The following is an 18702-nucleotide window of genomic DNA, read 5'->3' as shown; positions in this document are numbered from 1 at the left end:
GCCACTGCACTCCAGTCTGGGCAACAGAGTGAGACTCCAACTCAAAAAAAAAAAAAGTTATAATTCATAAGAAAAAAAGATATAATTAACATAATATTTTAAAGTATCCTTCTCTATATCTACAATATTACCACAGTTTTGCAGCCATCACCACAATCAATTTGAGAACATTTTCATCACCTTCCTCCCCCCAAAAAGACCCATACCCATTCACAGTCACACCCGGTCCTCGAACTCTGATGGCTACCAATCTACTTTCCACCTCTATGGATTTGTTCTGGACACTTTCTGTAAGTGGAATCCTGTGACATACAACTCTCCATGACTGACTTCTTTCACTCAGCCTGGTGGTTTTAAGGTTTACCCATGTTGCAGCAGATGTCAGTGCTTCATTTCTCTTTTTATGGCTGAGTAATAATAGTCCTTTGTATGGACAGACCACCTTTAGTCTATCCACTCTTCATAGAGGGAGATGAGGATTGCTTCCACTTCTTTGCCTATGATGAATAATGCTGCTGTGCACATTTTGTGTATAAGTTTTTGGTCATATATGTGTATTTAGTAGTGGGCCATATGGTAACTATGTCTAATTTTTTTTGTCACTCCATTTGTGACAAGTATCCATCCTTCTTATTTAGAGGGCTCCTGTCAGAAGCACTAACATAGAAGAATGCCATTGATTTGTTTGCTTGTTTGTCCATCCATTCACTCATCTGTCTACTCAGGACTGTCTAGGCAACACCATCAGGACCCGGCCAAACAAGGTCCAGGCAAGAGACAACCAGATGGGGCCCCTGCTTCTAAGAACCTTCCAGTCTCCTGCGGAGACTGACAGAAAAGCCAACATTTATAACCAGGGCGTAATAGAGACAGTGCCCATGAAAGCGTGGACCCTCAGGGTTTCTGATAGCTGGGATCGAGTACTCCCAGGCTTCAGTGAGGCCCCAGCCCAGCCGACACCAGGCACCTGCACATGACCCACCAGCCTTGCCCCTGCCCCCCCTCCCTGCCCATCCCTGTCATGCCCATTCCAGCTTGTCCTCCTGAAGCACAGGCTGCCTCCTGTTCTCACCTTGGCAGTGAGTATCCCTGCGCTTCACATGATACAGGCTGACTGTGTGCTGAGCCCTCCCCAGTGCCACCACTGTGCCCTGAGCCGCCTCCTGTCTTCTTGAAAGCCCTGGTTATGCATGCTGACTCTCTCGACAGTTTCCCTGTGAGAATGGGTGTCCTTATGGGCAGGAGGCCCCTGTAACTGTCTCTCTCCCCTGGGCCTTGCTCAGCTATGTACAGATGGTGTTCCAGAGATACTTGTGGATGAAAGAATGAATGAATGAACAAGATAATGATGTGATGGTATTGCTCTGTTCAGGGCCCCTGACAGTAGTTCTGTCTGCCTGCCCTCCTTGGGGTGCTGGGTCATGACCAGTGCCTTGTGTGTGTCGGCACAGGGTCGGCAAGCTGGTAGACACCAGCATGGACATTCAGGCCATCCAGCTCCCAGCCCTGCAGTACCAGCACGAGAGGCGGGCAAGCGACTGGGCCGTGGACAGCAACCTGTGTGGAGTGATGGACCCCACCGATGGCATCGGTGCCCTCATCGAGGAAGAGTGTACCACTGTCAAGCTCAACACTGGGGTGAGCTCTCAGGTGGGGGTGCAGGAGGGACGAGTCCTGAGCCCATCATGTGAGCTGACACAGAGGCAGACATGGGCTTTGCAGAGGGTGGGTTACAGCTCGTGCCCTGAGGGTTGGCTGAAAGAAGGGAAAATGGGCACGTTTTAATAGAGCAATTGAAATTGTTCATTCTAATTGGGGCACAGTGCTCCACCTGCCTGGGCCCAGTCTGGTGATGACAGGGCTTTATAGCAACCTGACCAGGTAGGGGCAGTACTGTTCACACTTCACAGATGGGAAACTGAGACCCAGGCCCAAGTTGAATAGCACATGCCAGAGCTAGGTCTGGTCCCTAGTCAGCCTAACCCCAAAGCTCTGGCACTCTCTGCACTCTGAAGACCATGAGCAATGTTAGGAATAAGGGCAATCAGTGCAGGCAGGCGGGGGAGGTTTGTCTGTCTGCTTACTGGTGAGTTGGGCCAGGGTGCCTGCATGATTGTGTCTCTGTGGAGTTGAGGAAGGTAGGGGTATACAATTGGTCCCCTAATGTCCTGTGACAATTGAACAGTGCCAGCCCTCCTCGGAGGCTGTTGTGAGACCCCGACAGCTGGTGTGCAGGCCCACGTGGGGACCTGCAGGGATGTGTGCATGCATGCCCTCTACATAGTCTACCAGGCTCCTCCAGGCTAGTCTCACCCAGGGCAGTACCTGTGCTAGCAGGCAGGAGTCAGATGTTGGCACCACTCAGTGTATCCCCTCTGCTGCAGCTTGCCCTGCACTGTCAGCAGTTCTGGGCCATGTTCCTGAAGAAGGCCGCGTACAGCTGGCGGGAATGGAAGATGGTGGTGGCCCAGGTCCTGGTCCCTCTAACCTGCATCACCCTGGCACTGCTAGCCATCAACTACTCCTCAGAGATCTTTGATGACCCTCCCCTGAAGCTGACCTTGGGCGAGTATGGCAGAACTGTGGTGCCCTTCTCTGTTCCTGGGACCTCCCGGCTAGATCAGCAGCTGTCAGAGCATCTGAAGGACATGCTGCAGGCAGAGGGGCAGGAGCCCCGCGAGGTGCTCGGTAAGGGGTGTCTGGGGCTCAGGGGTCACAGCACTGTTTACCCCCGGGCTGGGTGGCTCTTGGCTGTTCCCTGCACTGGGATGTTCAGCAGCCTCCCTGGCATTGCCCCACCCCTTGTGACAATCAAAAATGCCTCCAGATATCACCAGGCATCATGGCACTGAGTCAGAGGAAATGCTCTGGGGGTGCCAGAGACACTAGCACATCCCTAGGGCCAAACTTAGTCAGGGTCTATTTACTGAAACTGTGTCTCTCAGGGCCATTCTAAGCAAGATGCCAAAGTGTGGTGATCTCTGTCACCTCTTCTCTGTTTCTAGGCTGGCCACAGTGTGCCTTCCTGTGACATGGTGTTTCTTCCAATATCTTGAAACTCACAAATATCTCTAGTCTTTGGCAGTCATGGTTGGATATTGCCCTGGGGTTAGAATAGAGACTGTACTTTGGCTCAATGAAACGTGCTGAAAGATTTTCTCACTTTGCTGTCCCCCCTCCCTTTCTGACCAGCAACTTTGAGGCTCAGCATACCGAATGACAACAAAGTCTTGGCAGAAATTAGGTTCTTCTCAGGAAGAAGCTGACCATACAGGCAGCTCAGGGCATCCCCCCTCCCTTTCTGACCAGCAACTTTGAGGCTCGGCATACCGAATGACAACAAAGTCTTGGCAGAAATTAGGTTCTTCTCAGGAAGAAGCTGACCATACAGGCAGCTCAGGGCATGACAGCACCACGATGGGCACTGCTGGTCAGGCGGGAGCCCCTCAGCCTGGAGTCCCAGCTTGGCTGTGCCACCATCAGGTCCCTAATTAGCTGAGTCAGCAGTGGACACCCCTATTTGTCACCTCCTTTGTCCCCTGATTTTGCCATTCTCCCCAGGTGACCTGGAAGAGTTCCTGATTTTCAGGGCCTCAGTGGAGGGGGGCGGCTTCAACGAGCGGTGCCTCATAGCAGCATCCTTCCGAGATGTAGGAGAGCAGACGGTCATCACCACCCTGTTCAACAACCAGGCATACCACTCCCCAGCCGCTGCCCTGGCTGTCGTAGACAACCTTCTGTTCAAGCTGCTGTGTGGCCCTCATGCCTCCATCGTGGTCTCCAACTTCCCCCAGCCTCGAAGTGCCCTGCAGGCCGCCAAGGACCAGTTCAGCGAGTACGTGCATTGCCCCCACCCACCCTGTCAGAACCCCCCCACCAGGACTGACCACCCTGGGCACTGCCAAGATCCCACAGACGGACAAAGCATCGCTTCTGCCCTGCCACACCCTCTCCAGTCATCTGTACCATCCTTCCCTGCAACAGCAGATCAGCTATGGGGCCCATCCCACACACCTCGGTTCTCATGGGACCTCTGAGGGCTGGGTGGGCCTTCTCTTCCCAAATCCATACTCGGCTCCTGCCAGCCATGGGCCTCACCCTGTTCTGCTCTCTCCAGTGGGGTAACCAGGTATGGCCACACCCCAGCACGGTGCCCACTGTGCACGTGAGCTGAGGTGATGGAGGGTGAGCACAGCAGGGCTCGGAGCTTGGCGAGGATCCATGTCCCTGTCCTTCAGGTGCTATGCACCAGGAGCCTTGTCATGCCATTGTGTGGATAGGGCTGTCCCTTACCCCAGTTGCTGAGCTCCACAACTCTGGGAACCACCAGAGGAAGCCACAAATTCTGTTACTTTCAGAACATTCACTCCACTTCAGGGCAGCGTCATCTCCACCTCCCATCCCAGGCTGTGCCTGGACCTTGAGACATCTACATCCCCTTCTGCCAGCTCCCTCCCGCCCTGAAAGCAGGAAAATCTCATGGCCCTCTGCTGTTCTCCCTTCTGCAGACACAGGGCCTCCTGATGACACACAGAGCACCGGCAAGGCTCCCCTTGAGCCCCCTGGAGAACTCCAGGAAGGAGACGGGGCTGAAGGGGCTGTAAGCAGCCTTGGGGGGCTGTACAGCTACCCTGCCTGGTAGGAGGCCCCAAAGTCAGGCTGAGGGGTTTGGACTCATTGACAGTGGACCAGGCAGGAAGATTTTTTTGTTATTTTTTAACAATTTTAGGAGATATAATTCACTTACCATTCAACTTACCCACTTATAGTGGACCACTGAATGCTTATTAGTAAATTCAGAGTGTGAGGCCATCACCAGAGTGTAACTTCATTGAACGCTTTCCTCACTGCAGAAAGAAACCGCAACCCCATCAGCAGTCACTCCCCATCGCCCAGCTCCCAGCCCCAGCAACTGCTCATCTGCTTTGTCTCCAAGGACTTGCCTATTGTAGAAGCTTCATGTGAATGGAATCATATAATACAAGCCCTTTTGTGTCTGATTTCTTTCACTTAGCAAGATGCTTTCAAGGTTCATCCATAGTGCAGCATTACTGCTTCATTCCTTTTTTTATTTTTTGCCAAATACTGTTCCATTGTCCCAGTACCATTTGTTGAAAGAGTCAAGAGTCAAAAATAATGCCACCAGAGCCTGTTTCTGGAAGGTGTAGCTGGCAAACATAGAATGAATCTCATAGGATGCACCTGGGAGAGGGAGTTTAGCTATGGCAGTGATCCAGGTACCTGACAATGGGTCTGACCTGGGGCAGCATAGGGAGATTGAGGCAGAGTCCCCACAGGAGAAATGGGAAAGGCAGTGCAATAGATGGTGCTATCCCCAGTGTATGTGGAATGGGGGGCTCAGGGAGAGTGATGCTGCCATCTATCAGAACAGGAAGTCTAGAGGAAGAGCCATCTTTGGGGAGACCCTCATGACACTAGCATTCTCACTCAGCCCCCTTCAGCAGCTTGGCTACTACCCTGCATGCTTTGGGCAGTAATGACCAAAGACCTGACCTTTCCTGTCACACAGATATGCTATGCTCTGTCCCTGACCTGCTCTGTCCCCCACAGGGGCCGGAAGGGATTTGACATCGCCCTCAACCTGCTCTTTGCCATGGCTTTCTTGGCCAGCACATTTTCCATTCTGGCGGTCAGCGAGAGAGCCGTCCAGGCCAAGCATGTCCAGTTTGTGAGCGGAGTCCGTGTGGCTACTTTCTGGCTCTCCGCCCTGCTGTGGGACCTCATCTCCTTCCTTGTCCCCAGTCTGCTGCTGCTGGTGAGCTCTGGGGTTGCTGGGATCCTCCCCTTGCAGACCGCAGGGGGTTTGCTATGGGGACCCCGTGCAGACCAGAACCAGCCAGGAAGCCTGGGCAGGCAGCTCAGCTCACCCCAAGAGGTTGGTCGGAAATGCCAGGGCAGTTCCTACCTCGTCGCCTCTCTACACCCCCAGCCTCTTGGGTGGGCATTGCCCTGAGCATCCGCCCTGGTCACGGCTCCATTTGCAAAGGGGAGACGTAGAAACTGTTGGGCAGAGGGGCCCAGGGCTGAAAAACACTGCAGGGGTCAGACACGGCCTGCTGGGCTGATGGGCCTGGCTGATGAACGAGGGTCTCAGAACCTCCCTGCCTGCCCCTTCCTGCCCTGTGAGCTGCTTGCAGCTCTGCGCACATGCCAGCCCCTCATCTGTGCTGCCACAGGTGGTGTTCAAAGCCTTTGATGTGCACGCCTTCACACGGGACGGCCATGTGGCCGATACCCTGCTGCTGCTGCTGCTCTATGGCTGGGCCATCATCCCCCTCATGTACCTGATGAACTTCTTCTTCTCGGGGGCAGCTACTGCCTACACGAGGCTGACCATATTCAACATCCTGTCGGGCATTGCCACCTTCCTGATGGTCACCATCATGCGCATCCCAGGTGGGCACCTGGTAACCACCCCATGTCACGTGGCCACCCACAGAGCCACTCCGCCCCGACAGGGAGGCACCAACCATGGGCAGAGACATGACTTGGGCACTGGGCCCCAGCCATGCTTGCTAGTCCCTTGCCCAAGGTGGTCCTGCTTAGCTAGCTGTGGCAGGCAGCCATCGGCAGTGTCTCCTCCATGCGGCTCTGGCAGAGCCGGCAGGGATCGCCCCCAGGAGATGCCGCCTCGCTTGGCACAGCAAGGTGTGCCCTGTCCATGACCCTGTCCACGAGGTGCCTCGGGATGCCTAGAGACCTGCCCTTTCCTGACCATATCTGTCTTCACGGGGCTGGGGTGATGTGCCCTCCTGCACTGACTGGTCTGTACCTCCTCACTGCAGCAGTAAAATTGGAAGAACTTTCCAGAACCCTGGATCATGTATTCCTGGTGCTGCCCAACCACTGTCTGGGGATGGCAGTCAGCAGCTTCTACGAGAACTACGAGACGCGGAGGTACTGTACCTCCTCTGAGGTCGCCGCACACTACTGCAAGAAGTACAGTGAGTATCCCCACCCCTCCCGGTAGCCCCCAACTCAACTTTTACCACACGAGCAAGAGCATCCTCAGAACATTGTGACTGCAGAGGGGTTTCTCCTGCTCAGGGCACCCCTGTTCCTAGCCACCTGGCGCTTGTGCACTCGTCCACATGACCCCACCTCCCCACACCAGCCCTGGCCCTGCCTATGACCCAGGCTCTGTACTGTGCTTCTGCCTTCTCCATCTGCCTCAGTGTCCTGTTACACAGAACCACGCACCAGGGGCCTTAGACAACAGAAATGATACTTCTCATACTTCTGGAAGCCAGATGTCCTACATCAAGGGGCAGACAGGACTGTGCTCCCACCATAGGCTCCTTCTTGCTTCTTCCAGCTCTGGGTGGCCCCAGGCATGCCTTGGCTTGTGGCCACATCCCCCAGTCTCTGCCTCTGTCTTTGTATGGCTGTCTCCTCTATGTCTCAAACCTCCTTCTGCCTTTCTCTAACAAAGACACCTGTCATTGGATTGAGGGGCTGCCCACCCCAAATGCAGTATCTCACCTCGAGACCCTTAACTAATTGCATCTCCAAAGACCCTATTTCTAACCAGGTTCACACTCCCAGGTTCAGGGGCCACCCTCAGCCCACCACACACCCCTTCCAAGCCTGGAGTGGTCTCCAGCCTGCATCTGCCCAGGGTCCCCTCTGCAGAGCCCCATTGTCTCAGGCAAACCATCTGTCTGCCCCGATCACTCATGGAACTGCATTTTTGATTGCTTGTGACACGCCTGTACCCTCTCTACACCACGGGTGCCTCGAGAGGGAGCACGACGCTTTCGTCTTCACTTCTCCACACAATGCCCAACTCAGGGAAGCGGGCATGTGGGCAGTGGACGAGGGTGGGATGGTTCCCTGGCCCTGGGTGTATGGGGTGCCTTGCATGGCCAAATCCCCGTGAAGCAGGGGATGTACTTCAGGCTCCACGTGGCATTGACAAGCAGGCTGCCCTTGGCAAAGGCACTGTGGCGCCTCCATGGAGGGGACCCGGGCACAGATGCCTTGTCTAGCCGATGAGGGGAGCAAGGACCCAGGAGGGGAGGAGAGCACCCCAGGCTGCAGGTGCAGCATGTCTCCCTTGCCCCCACAGACATCGAGTACCAAGAGAACTTCTATGCCTGGAACACCCCAGGGGTTGGCAGGTTTGTGGTCTCCATGGCAACCTCTGGGTGCACCTACCTCATCCTGCTCTTCCTCATTGAGACCAACCTGCTGCGCAGACTGAAGTCCTTCTTCTGTGCCTTCTGGAGGAGGCAGACGTTGGTGAGTGGGGAGTGGGTTGGTGAGTTGGTGATTTGGGGATGCAGAGCAGGGACCCACACACCAGGGGGTTGCCTCTGCCTTCCTCTCTTCACCTGGCAGCTCATGCACCTGGGCAGCCCCTCCACAGTGGTCAGGCTTCCTCACCAGCATGCGAGTCCTCAGCGCCCAGCATGGTCAGAGCCATAGTGCACCATCAGCACTCATGGCCTGAGGAAGGGAACCTGGCCTTCACCACTTACAAGGGCTGTCGAATTCCAAGTCCTGATGCTGAGGAGCAGTCTGCCTGGGGCCATCCTTCTCAGCAGAGACGGTACTCAGGGCCACCCAGTACCCAGAGGAGGGAGACATAGGGCCCTGATGGGTGCTCCACACATTTATCACATGTCTATAAAAACATTCAGTCAGTCCAGGTACAGTGGCTTGTGCCTATAGTCCCAGCTAGTTGGGAGGCTGAGGTGGGAGAATTGCTTGAGCCAGCAATTTGAGGCTTCAGTGAGCCATGATTGGCCCACTGCATTCCAGCCTGGGAGACAGAGTAAGGCCCTGTTTCTTAAAAAGCAAAAAGAAAACAAACAAAAAAGTTCATTTTTTCAGATATATTTTCAGCCTCCATCCCCTCCCTCAAACAAACAAAACAAATCTGTTGACATTGCACTGCACAAATAGATTAACCCAGGTAAATCAGCTTCTTTAAAATATTAAGACTTCTCTAAAGGGGAGTTTTTCTCCATGTATTAAAATCTTTTACATCCCTCAGCAGGGTTTTGGTTTGCTCCATGAGTCTTGCACAGTGCTGGTTCCTCAGGTAGTCTATCTTTCCTGGATGCTAATTGGACCCCAGAAGGCCATGCGTGTCTTCTGTACAAGATTGGAGTAGCATATGTGGGGCCTGAATCATGGCGAGAAGCCTTGGAGACCTGGTCCCACCAGAAACTCCCATTTGACCCCTGCCCCAACCCTTCTCCCAGGGAAGAGGGCCTGGGTCCACTCGTGTGGTCTTTGTCTTAAAAAATTAGACAGAATTGTACACCCGGATGTCCGTACTTCCTGAGGACCAAGATGTGGCAGATGAGAGGAGTCGCATCCTGGCCCCCAGCCTGGATTCCCTGCTTGACACCCCTCTGATTATCAAGGAGCTCTCCAAGGTACTGCCACAACAAGGGAGGGCCTTCCTGCCCCCAGGCCAGCCATGGGTTCTGCCCCACACCAGAAGCAGAGGGCTGTTCTGGTCTGTTCCCAGCCCCCCCATTCTGGTGTTTTCCTTCGGGTGCCTCCAGGTGTATGAGCAGAGGATGCCCCTACTGGCGGTGGACAAGATCTCCCTCGCAGTCCAGAAGGGGGAGTGTTTCGGCCTGCTGGGCTTCAATGGGGCCGGGAAGACCACGACCTTCAAAATGCTGACTGGGGAGGAGAGCATCACTTCTGGGGACGCCTTTGTTGGGGGCCACAGCATCAGCTCTGACATCGGGAAGGTGGGTGCAGCCAGGGAAGTGTGGGGGCTCCTGGGTGCAGGGATGGAGCTGGTCTTGAGCTCATAGTGGTTAGAGCACATGCTTGTGGGTAGCAGGACAACTGACTGGGCCAGGGCTAAGCAGGTGATAGGGAGGAGAGTGATGGGTGCCAACACCGCGAGCCCTGAGAGGTGCATTTGCCATTACCACTGAGAGAGGTGCAACCTCTGCCCAGAGGCCATTTTTTGTCCAGCCAACTTGGGTGTGGTTTTAGAGGCCTTGTTAGTGAAGGTACAGAAGTGAAGTACCCAATCCAGTTACCCCCACATTGGGCCAGACCCCACAGGTTCCCCAGAGAGGAAGGATGAACCAGGGAACCTCAAGGAAGGCCCCAACAGAGCGGGGGCAATAGAAAATCAAGAAGCTTGGACCTGAGAAGTGGCAAAGTCCCCTCCTGAGCTGGCGGCAAGAGTTCTGGCCTGCAGGGCCCTCGGGCTGAAGCACACTCAGGCCCTCTCCAGAGGAAGGCCTCATCCTAGGCCACAGAGCCTCCCTTAAACAGCATTCCAAGGCCTACAAGCCACATACAGCAAAGAAAGGAGAGGGTGCCATAATGAGAACCCACAGACACAAGGCCCCACAGTAGGAACAGACCCACAGACTTCAGATTTGTGGTTGTTAGGCCCATATCATAAAATAAGTACCACATTTAAGGAAATAAGTGATGCAATTGGAATTACATGCAGGGGAGAGAAAACTGTATATGATCTAGAAACCGAGTGAGAGAAGTCCTCAGGACATTTCATCTGAGTTCTAGAAGGAAAGGAGAGAGAGTCGGGGAAGGCAACAGCCCGAAAGATCTTGGCTAAGACTTTCCCCAAACTGATTAAAAGCAGCTTCTGGAAGCCTAAGGGACCAGGGAGGGTAAAGAAAAGGAAATCCAGTCTGGAATCCATGGGACCCAGGCACTCCTGCCCCCATCAGCTGCCCAAGGCAGCAAATGACAAGTCGGGCAAATGACATTTGGTGCGCCCATGTGCCCTGGGAGGCCACGTGGCATCCTGGCTCTTCTGGGTGGCCACTTGCACAGGGATCAGCTGCTGTGCCACCTGAATAAGTGACGCTCACCAGGTCACAGAGCCTCCCTTAAACAGCATTCCATGCTGGGGACAGGGGCAGGGGCCTGAGACAGGGCTGGGGATACCAAAGACTTGTGCAGACAGGAAGTGTCAATGCTGATGCCAGCATACTTTCTCAGAGGCGAAGCAAGGCCCCAGCACATTGGGTGTTTCTTATGTACCTAGGAGTGAACGAGCAGGTGACTGGCTCTGAGCCATGCAGTCTGGCTTCTATGCAAAATTTGTGTGGTGACCACTTTGTGTAGCCAGCAAAACCATTCTTACACCAGCGTGACCCCATGGCTGACCCCTGGCTGGCCCATCTCTCACCTCAGCGTGGGGCCTGGAGGGCGCATCTTAGAGCAGGTCTGGGAGCCTCCTGAGCCAGCCAAGTCCTTCCGTGTGCCCGTTGATACACTGCTCAGCCAGCTTCAGCTGTGGGCAGCCACAAGGACCTGTGCACAGTCCCATGGATACCCCTGGACACACATGGGAAGAGACAGAGACGGGTTTAGGGATGGACACCATGGAAAGCAGTCCCTGTGGTGCTCTGGAGGAAGGAGGCTCTGCTTCCGACGTGCCTTCCTCCTGGACTGCATTCTGACCCCAGGTGCGGCAGCGGATCGGCTACTGCCCGCAGTTTGATGCCCTGCTGGACCACATGACCGGCCGGGAGATGCTGGTCATGTACGCCCGGCTCCGGGGTATCCCCGAGTGCCACATCGATGCCTGTGTAGAGAACACTCTGCGGGGCCTGCTCCTGGAGCCACACGCCAACAAGCTGGTCAGGACATACAGGTGCGACCTGTACCCAGCCCTGCCCCCTATGGGAGATGCCCTCTCAGGGTAGAGTTGGGTCTCCGTAGCATAGAGCTGGGAGGACTGAACATGTCAGCAACCTGAGCGCCCGCCCATGGCTCCAGGATTGAGCAGGAGTTTGGCAGCATGACCCAGGCAGCGTCAGGGGAGGGGCTGACTTGTGGTTCCTGCCACCTGGAGACAAAGCTGTCAAGGCCCCTGTCAGGCCCCCTTGAGCTCTATGTGGTGGGCTTTCCAGGCACGCTCACCTGCTTCATCCTCACGGGGGTGCTCTGCACTTGCTGGGCACGGGCCTCTGCTGGGATGCAGGGAGCCAATGCCAATGTTCAGCCTTGCCCCTCCCTGCACCCTCTGCCCCCAGCGGGGGTAACAAGCGGAAGTTGAGTGCTGGCATCGCCCTGATCGGGGAACCTGCCGTCATCTTCCTGGACGAGCCATCCACAGGCATGGACCCCGTGGCCCGGCGCCTGCTCTGGGACACCATGGCACGAGCCCGCGAGTCCGGCAAGGCCATCGTCATCACCTCCCACAGGTAGAGCCTGGGGCTGTGCAGGTCGTTGGAAGAGTCAGAACTAGGTGGGCTAGGGAAGAGCCAGGTGGACAGGAGATTCCCCAGGCTCTGCTTGTGAGCCACACTCTGCACACGGGAATCAGAAACGGCCTGGTCTGGGCATTGACACTTCCTGTCTGCACAAGCCTTTGGTATCCCCAGCCCTGGCTCAGGCCCCTGCCCCTCTCCCCAGCATGGAGGAGTGTGAGGCCTTGTGTACCCGGCTGGCCATCATGGTGCAAGGTCAGTTCAAGTGCCTGGGCAGCCCCCAGCACCTCAAGAGCAAGTTCGGCATCGGCTACTCCCTGCGGGCCAAGGTCCGAAGTGAAGGGCAGCGGGAGGCGTTGGAGGAGTTCAAGGCCTTCGTGGACCTGACCTTTCCAGGTATGTGCTGGCCCTGGCAGCGCTAGCTGGGTGGCCCGGGGCCCCTGACTCGGCCTCTCCCAGCTCCTGCGCAGAGCATCTGTGCCTCGCCCCAGCCAAGTCCCATCTCCTCGACTCTTGGGATGAAGGCCCTGGTTTCGTGTGCTCAGGCTGCCCCCCAGTCTGGCCCTCACAGGGTGCGATCTCTCCACTGTGCAGGCAGTGTTCTGGAAGATGAGCACCAAGGGATGGTCCATTACCACCTGCCCAGCCACAACCTCAGCTGGGCAAAGGTGAGTGCAGTCCTTGGGGGCCCCCACTGGCACATGTCAATGAAGTCCCTTCAGAGGTCTCTCCGTGAGGATTCCTGGCTCTTTCCATTTCCCCTCTAACACTCACCCTAATACCTGCTGGGTTTTGAGCTGTACATCACAATATTGGAGTTGGAAGGAGTTCAGTGTAAACAGGAAGCTGGCCCAAAGAAGCAACATGGCTTGCTCAAGGTTGTCCTCTGAGCTGGGAACAGAGCCAGGAGGAAACTGAGCACCGCCTCTGCCCTCTCCTGCTTGTTTCCCACAGCCAGCGTCCTCTCCCTGAGCACACGACTGACCTCCAGGGTTGACTTCTTGCTGAGGTCCTAGGGCAGGATTTGGGGACCTTGCCTGCCCCCTGTTGCTAGGGCACTCCCACTTCCAGCCAAGAAGCCTGGGCCTGGCCTCCTACAGCAGTTTTCCTGTTTCCTAAGGCCTTCAGTATTCTGGAGAGAGCCAAGGAGAAGTTCAGCGTGGATGACTACTCCGTGAGCCAGATCTCGCTGGAGCAGGTCTTCCTGGGTTTTGCCCACCTGCAGCCGCCCACCGTGGATGAGGGGCGATGAGGAGAGGCCGTGTGGCGCAGGTGGGGACGGACAAGCTGTGTGCACTGTGCTTCCTCCCCCTCCAAGTTTATCTTATGCTTTCTTTTTAATCACTTTTTTTCTGTGATGGATATGAAAAAGTCAAGGCAGTATGCACAGAATGCACCACATGTCGGGGCTGCAGCTCCGGAATCAGCATGCGAACCTTCACTTCTGAAGGCCCACTCTGGAAGTCACACTCCTAGACCCATGGTGGCCAGGTGATTTGTGTGGGTCACCCAGGGGCTTTGGGTAGAGAGCTGTCCCTGTAAGGGAGTACGACTGAGCTGGGGGTTGAGTTTCTCCAAGTACCCATTAGAGAGAGGACCTGGTGACGTGTCTACATTGACATGTGCCATGGAGCAACCCTGGAGAGGAAACAGGAAGCCAGCCAGGATGAACTGCAGCAAAGTCCCCAGGCTGCCAAGAACAGACAGGAAAGCTGCAGATCACCATCCACGAAGGGAAGGTGCTGGCTGTGACCAGGCGCTGAGGTCTTAATCTCCAGCACAGCCCTGGAGGCCTCCAGAAAGTGCTGCTCCTTAGGACGTGGATGCCAGGCCAGGCCAAGCTGACCCCGAGCCAGGCATCGTCCCATGAGCACCTTCCAGAAGTAGCCAGCCCAGGGAGGGAATGCGGCCAAACTTGAAGCACAGTCCTCTGTTCCCAGCACTGCGCCTTCAGGAAGTCACCAGCCCCAGGACAGGCAGGGACCACTACAGGGCCTGGGTGGCTGTCTCTGGAGAATACACTGACCACATGTGACTCTGTCGAGAAAATAAAGGCTGAGGGAACACGATCACAGTCTGTGCCATACATGAGGGGGGTCACAGGGCTCAATCACTCACCCACAGTCCAAACATAAGGCTCTCCTTTCAGGTTTTAGACAGGAGCAGGAGCTCGCTTTTCCCAACTGGGAGGACCTGAGGTGAAGGAATGGGTCCAAAGCACAAATGAAAAAGCCAAATGGATACATACCCAGTGACAGAACTCAGTCTCCAACCAGGGAAAGGCACACAGTGTTGATGTGGGAGGCACAGGCCTGGGTGGGCAGGAGGCGTCTGACTCCAGGGCCTCCTATGGGCATTAAGCCACTTTCCAGAAGATTCTTTTTCAGCATCAGCTCCCTTTTATTTACACACTATTATTATTATTATTATTATTATTTGAGTTGGAGTCTCACTCTGTCACCCAGGCTAGAGTGCAGTGGTACACTCATGGCCACTCCAGTGTCAACCTGCTGGGCTCCAGCGATCCTTCCGTCTCAGCCTTCCAAGTAGCCGGAACTACAAACACGTGCTACCACGCCCGGCTAATTTTTTTTTATTTTTTGTACAGACAGGTCTCGCCAAGATGCCCAGTCTGGCGCAGTATTATCTTTTATGGTGATTTGACTCTGCATTTTACATCCCCTCAGAATTCAGAGTTTTGGAAAAAGCTTGTTTTCATCACTTTGGTTCTTTTGGAACCATTTCAAATCTGTGTTTTTATCAATAGCCTGTGGAAATTTATGAAAGCTGCAAATTGTTCCCAGTTTTGTTACCTTTAAAATTCTTTAATCTATCACTTAGTTCCATCTTATAAAAAATGAATGTAGGGGTGGTTGTGGTCTGAACACTGCCCAAGATAACAGGTTTGACATGAGCCACTCTGGTCCCACAGCCTGTTGGCAGGTGCTGTGCAGCCTCCGGGTCTGGCCAAGGGCTGAAAGGAGGGACAGAGATCAGCGCATGGGTCACCTGGCCTCACATCCACAGCCCTTCTGCAGGGTATCCTTGGACTTGGTTCTAAGCCCATGTTAGGGATTTAAGAACATGTCACTTTCCCTTTTGATACCATAGAAAAGGGTTGAGAGGCAGTTAGGACCAAAGCCCAAATGAGGTGCACACACGTGCAACCAGCGTGCACGGACAAGACAAGCGGGCAATATCACCCTCCCAAGGGCAGGATACTCCAGTGGCTCTTTACATTCCTAATAGGAAGATGACCTGCAGCTAAGAAGGGGATGAGGCAGGCACAGCCAAGGTCACTGCACGGGGACCGGGAGGGCAGGGGCAGTCGGGAGAGTCTAGAGGACTGGGGGTTTCTATAGGAGAGCCCAGGAGCATCGGGAAGGATCCCCCAGCATCCCCAGGGATGTCTTTGAGGCCACTGGAAACTCAATGCTGGAGCCGAGTCATGGGGTGTCTTGAGGAGCCAGGACTGAAGCACAGGATCCACCCCCAGGGTTTTGTTTGCATTGTGACAGTTCCAAGCCCACGGGAGGACAGGGAGCAGAAGCCATGGACCCAGGGATGAGAGTCTGGCCTGCTTTGTGCAGCCCACTCATGCTCACTTTGTAGCCCACACAGGCCCAGGCACTCTCTGCAGATGCTGTTCCCAAACGAGGCTGATTCCTGCCCTGCTCCCAGCTCAGTAGGTGAAATGAGACCTGGGAGACAAGGCTTTGCAGCACCTGAGTGTTCTGCCCCCATCCTGTCCGGTCCAACAGTGTGGCTCAACTGAAACACTCAGACAATGGTCACTGCACCCAGAACTCAGGGAGGGCACTGGGGGGCTGGGGAAGACCCTGCTGTGGGGCAAACCCAGACTGAGCCCCTCCACTGCCATCCTAGGTTTAAAGGGAAGCAGAGGGTGCAGGCAGGCTGAGGCAGCGAGAGTCACAGTCAGGGGACCCACCCTCAGGCCACAAGTACAGGCTTGCTGCATGTTATCAGAAAATCCTTTTCACAGTGGTTTAAAAATGACGTTTATTCCTCAGCTGTGTACAACATCCAGAGAAGGCAGTCCAGGCTCTGTCACCTTCAGAATTTCAAGTAGCCAGGCTCCATCCACCTGCTCTGCCATCCTGCTGTGGGGCTCCCTCCCAAGGTCTTTCAGGGTCTGGAATCAGCAGGAAGCGGGGGGGGGGGGGGGGGGAACTCAGCTGACCTGAAACCTTCAGACAGCTCCTGGATGTTACTGGCTTATGTGCCTGGTCTTCCTCATAGCATGTGGCAACACCAGGTTCAGGGAAACCCAGATGCTAGGACCGACAGCAGGTTCCACAATCACAGGGCAGGATCTGTGTACTCTAGGAGGCAGTCCCCATCCCACCCTGTACCCACCTGAGCTGATAAGACTCCATCTCACTCAGGAAACACCCAGGAAGCAAAATGGTCACACCCTAGGCCTGCCCCAGGTCCTCCATGGAATGCCCTGGCCCTCTGGTTGCGGGGACTAAGAAAAGCAAAGCAGGTTGGTTGCAGTGTCTCACATCTGTAATCCTAGCACTTAGGAAGGCTGAGGAGGAGGATCACTTGAGGTCAGGAATTCAAAACCAGCCTGGACAACATAGCAAGACTTTGTCTCTACCAAAAAAAAAAGTTTTTAATCAGGTAGGCATAATGAGCTGTAGTCTTAGCTACTCAGGAGGATAAGGTGAGAGGATCACGTGAGCCCAGGAGTTGGAAGCTGCAGTAAGCTGAGACTGTGCCACTGCACTCCAGTCTGAGTGTCAGAGTAGGACCCTGCCTAAAAAAAAAAAAAAGCCACCAGGATGGTTTCCTGCTGGGCAAATTCCATTGCAGATCTCTAGCCCAGGATTTTAGGTGGAGCCCTGGGGTGTCACCTGAGTTCTGAGGCTCCAGGCCTGGTTCTGAATGCAGCTGGCAAGACAGAGGCAGGAAGCCCAGCGACATAGGGTGAACTAAGGCCAGACAGAGGACCCAGGCCCAGCAACATGCTGCCTGGGAATGACCATACACATGGGGGCCGAAGCTGGTCTGCCTCCACCCTCCCAACCTGGCCCCAGGGCAGTGTGACGTGACACCTGCAGGGAGCACCTAGGGGTATGGAGAGAGAATTCTGCCAGGCCAGCCAGGGGCTAGAACCACAGCCAGGCCAGCTGTTGCTGCCCCATCCGAGGAACACCTCACCCAGCTACCACTAGCTCAACCCTGGGGTCAGCATGAGGCTTATGGTGTTAGCTGGACCTTGGGACCCCCAGTCCCACACAAGCCGGTCCATGTGAAGGCAATGCCTGTCGAGAGCCTGCCAGGTTGCATTAAAGGCCAGAGCCTCCAGCAGGCAGAGGCTGTGTTCAGCATGGAGATGGGCCACTCTGACCGGGCTGCTCACCCCAGAACATCCCTCCCGCCACACTGTCCACACCCTAGCTCAGGTCTGACCCAAACCCTAGGATGCTGGGAAAGCTCTTGAGCCACTCCCCCACAGAGGAGCTGCCCACAGTGAGTGGGGCTACAGGCTGCCTGAGAAGAAAGAACAAGGCCTCCTCCTAGTCACACAGGCCCCATCAGCCCTTCTGCACCTCCTGGGGTGGGCAGGAGTCCCCTCCTCACCTGATGGGACTTCATGACTGGGCTTCAGGCAGTGAGGAGGCTGAAGCAGTGGGGTCAGGCCCGGGGAGCGGGGGCCCTGCCTTCCTTCCTCAACACACTGGACTGCCCAGGCCCCGCTCCTGGGGCCCAGCCCACACCCCAGACGCTGGCATCAGATGCCTCAGGGTCGGAGAAACTCCATGTGAAACAGCTGCTGCTGGCACCAAGTCTGGACAACACCACAACCTCGCAGAGGCTTGTCCAGTACATCAATTCCTTGTCCCGCCTCCAGTGCTCAGCCAGCACCCCCCACCCAAGAGGCACCCCAAATGGACGGCTCAGGTGCATGATCCTTGACCCTCCTGGCAGCAATGCACATGTGGCCTTGAGAATGAAGAGAGGCACAGGCTCCCAAGCCCACCACTCAGCAGCCCCACCCCTGGGAGAGTCCCCACGTGCCTGTGGAGGAGCCCCAGGCCCTGACACCCCCCCCAAGAGATGCAAACCTGGAGCCCAGGAGGACTCTCCCAGCTGCCCGAGCTCATCCCAAACCAGCACCTGGCTGCCCTTTCAGACCCCGCTTGACCTCCAGACAGGCCAGCCAGTGTCCTCCCAGCCCCACCCTCCTCAGACAGGCGTCCATCCGGCCTTGGTGACTGGCCCCTCAGCAGGCCGCAGTTCCTCTTCTCATGACCCTCCTAAGGTCACAGGTCATCACCTTCTCTTCCACCTGGCTGGGCCACATCTGCACTTGGCAGATGGGTGTTAGCAATGGGTATAAGTGCTTTCTTGACCTGATTTACAAGGGGCCACAATGCCTGTCCAAAGTTCCTGGTGGCCCACTGTGACCTCCACCACAACCCAAGTTGTCCCTGACCCTCTCAGTATTCCAGGCCATCAGCTGCTGAGAGTGGGCACTGCAGTG

At 55.5% G+C, this 18702-nt stretch overlaps 1 protein-coding gene across 2 annotated transcripts in view; it reads left to right on the top strand.

Annotated features, from left to right (window-relative positions):
• Positions 1 to 18477, top strand: part of ABCA3 (ATP binding cassette subfamily A member 3) — a 52580-nt gene extending 34103 nt beyond the window's left edge. Inside the window, exons 18-33 of one of the 2 annotated variants that reach the window (XM_021709250.1) lie at positions 1452 to 1638; positions 2385 to 2688; positions 3562 to 3835; positions 5572 to 5776; positions 6198 to 6417; positions 6807 to 6965; positions 8090 to 8262; positions 9279 to 9407; positions 9540 to 9734; positions 11442 to 11629; positions 12012 to 12182; positions 12394 to 12584; positions 12783 to 12856; positions 13309 to 13460; positions 16488 to 16499; positions 18446 to 18477. In XM_021709250.1, coding sequence (XP_021564925.1) covers positions 1452 to 1638; positions 2385 to 2688; positions 3562 to 3835; positions 5572 to 5776; positions 6198 to 6417; positions 6807 to 6965; positions 8090 to 8262; positions 9279 to 9407; positions 9540 to 9734; positions 11442 to 11629; positions 12012 to 12182; positions 12394 to 12584; positions 12783 to 12856; positions 13309 to 13440 — 2602 coding nt within the window. In that variant the 3' untranslated portion in view covers positions 13441 to 13460; positions 16488 to 16499; positions 18446 to 18477. Of the gene's footprint in view, positions 1 to 1451; positions 1639 to 2384; positions 2689 to 3561; positions 3836 to 5571; positions 5777 to 6197; positions 6418 to 6806; positions 6966 to 8089; positions 8263 to 9278; positions 9408 to 9539; positions 9735 to 11441; positions 11630 to 12011; positions 12183 to 12393; positions 12585 to 12782; positions 12857 to 13308; positions 14258 to 16487; positions 16500 to 18445 lie in introns of those variants that run through there. The other variant, XM_008051323.1, reaches the window with a different exon arrangement.
• Positions 18478 to 18702: the final 225 nt, after the last annotated feature.

This window comes from Carlito syrichta, unplaced genomic scaffold (assembly GCF_000164805.1).
Source record: "Carlito syrichta isolate Samal-C Ts95f unplaced genomic scaffold, Tarsius_syrichta-2.0.1 Scaffold169692, whole genome shotgun sequence".
Taxonomy (NCBI): domain Eukaryota; kingdom Metazoa; phylum Chordata; class Mammalia; order Primates; family Tarsiidae; genus Carlito; species Carlito syrichta.
This window is presented reverse-complemented; position numbering and strand designations above follow the sequence as displayed.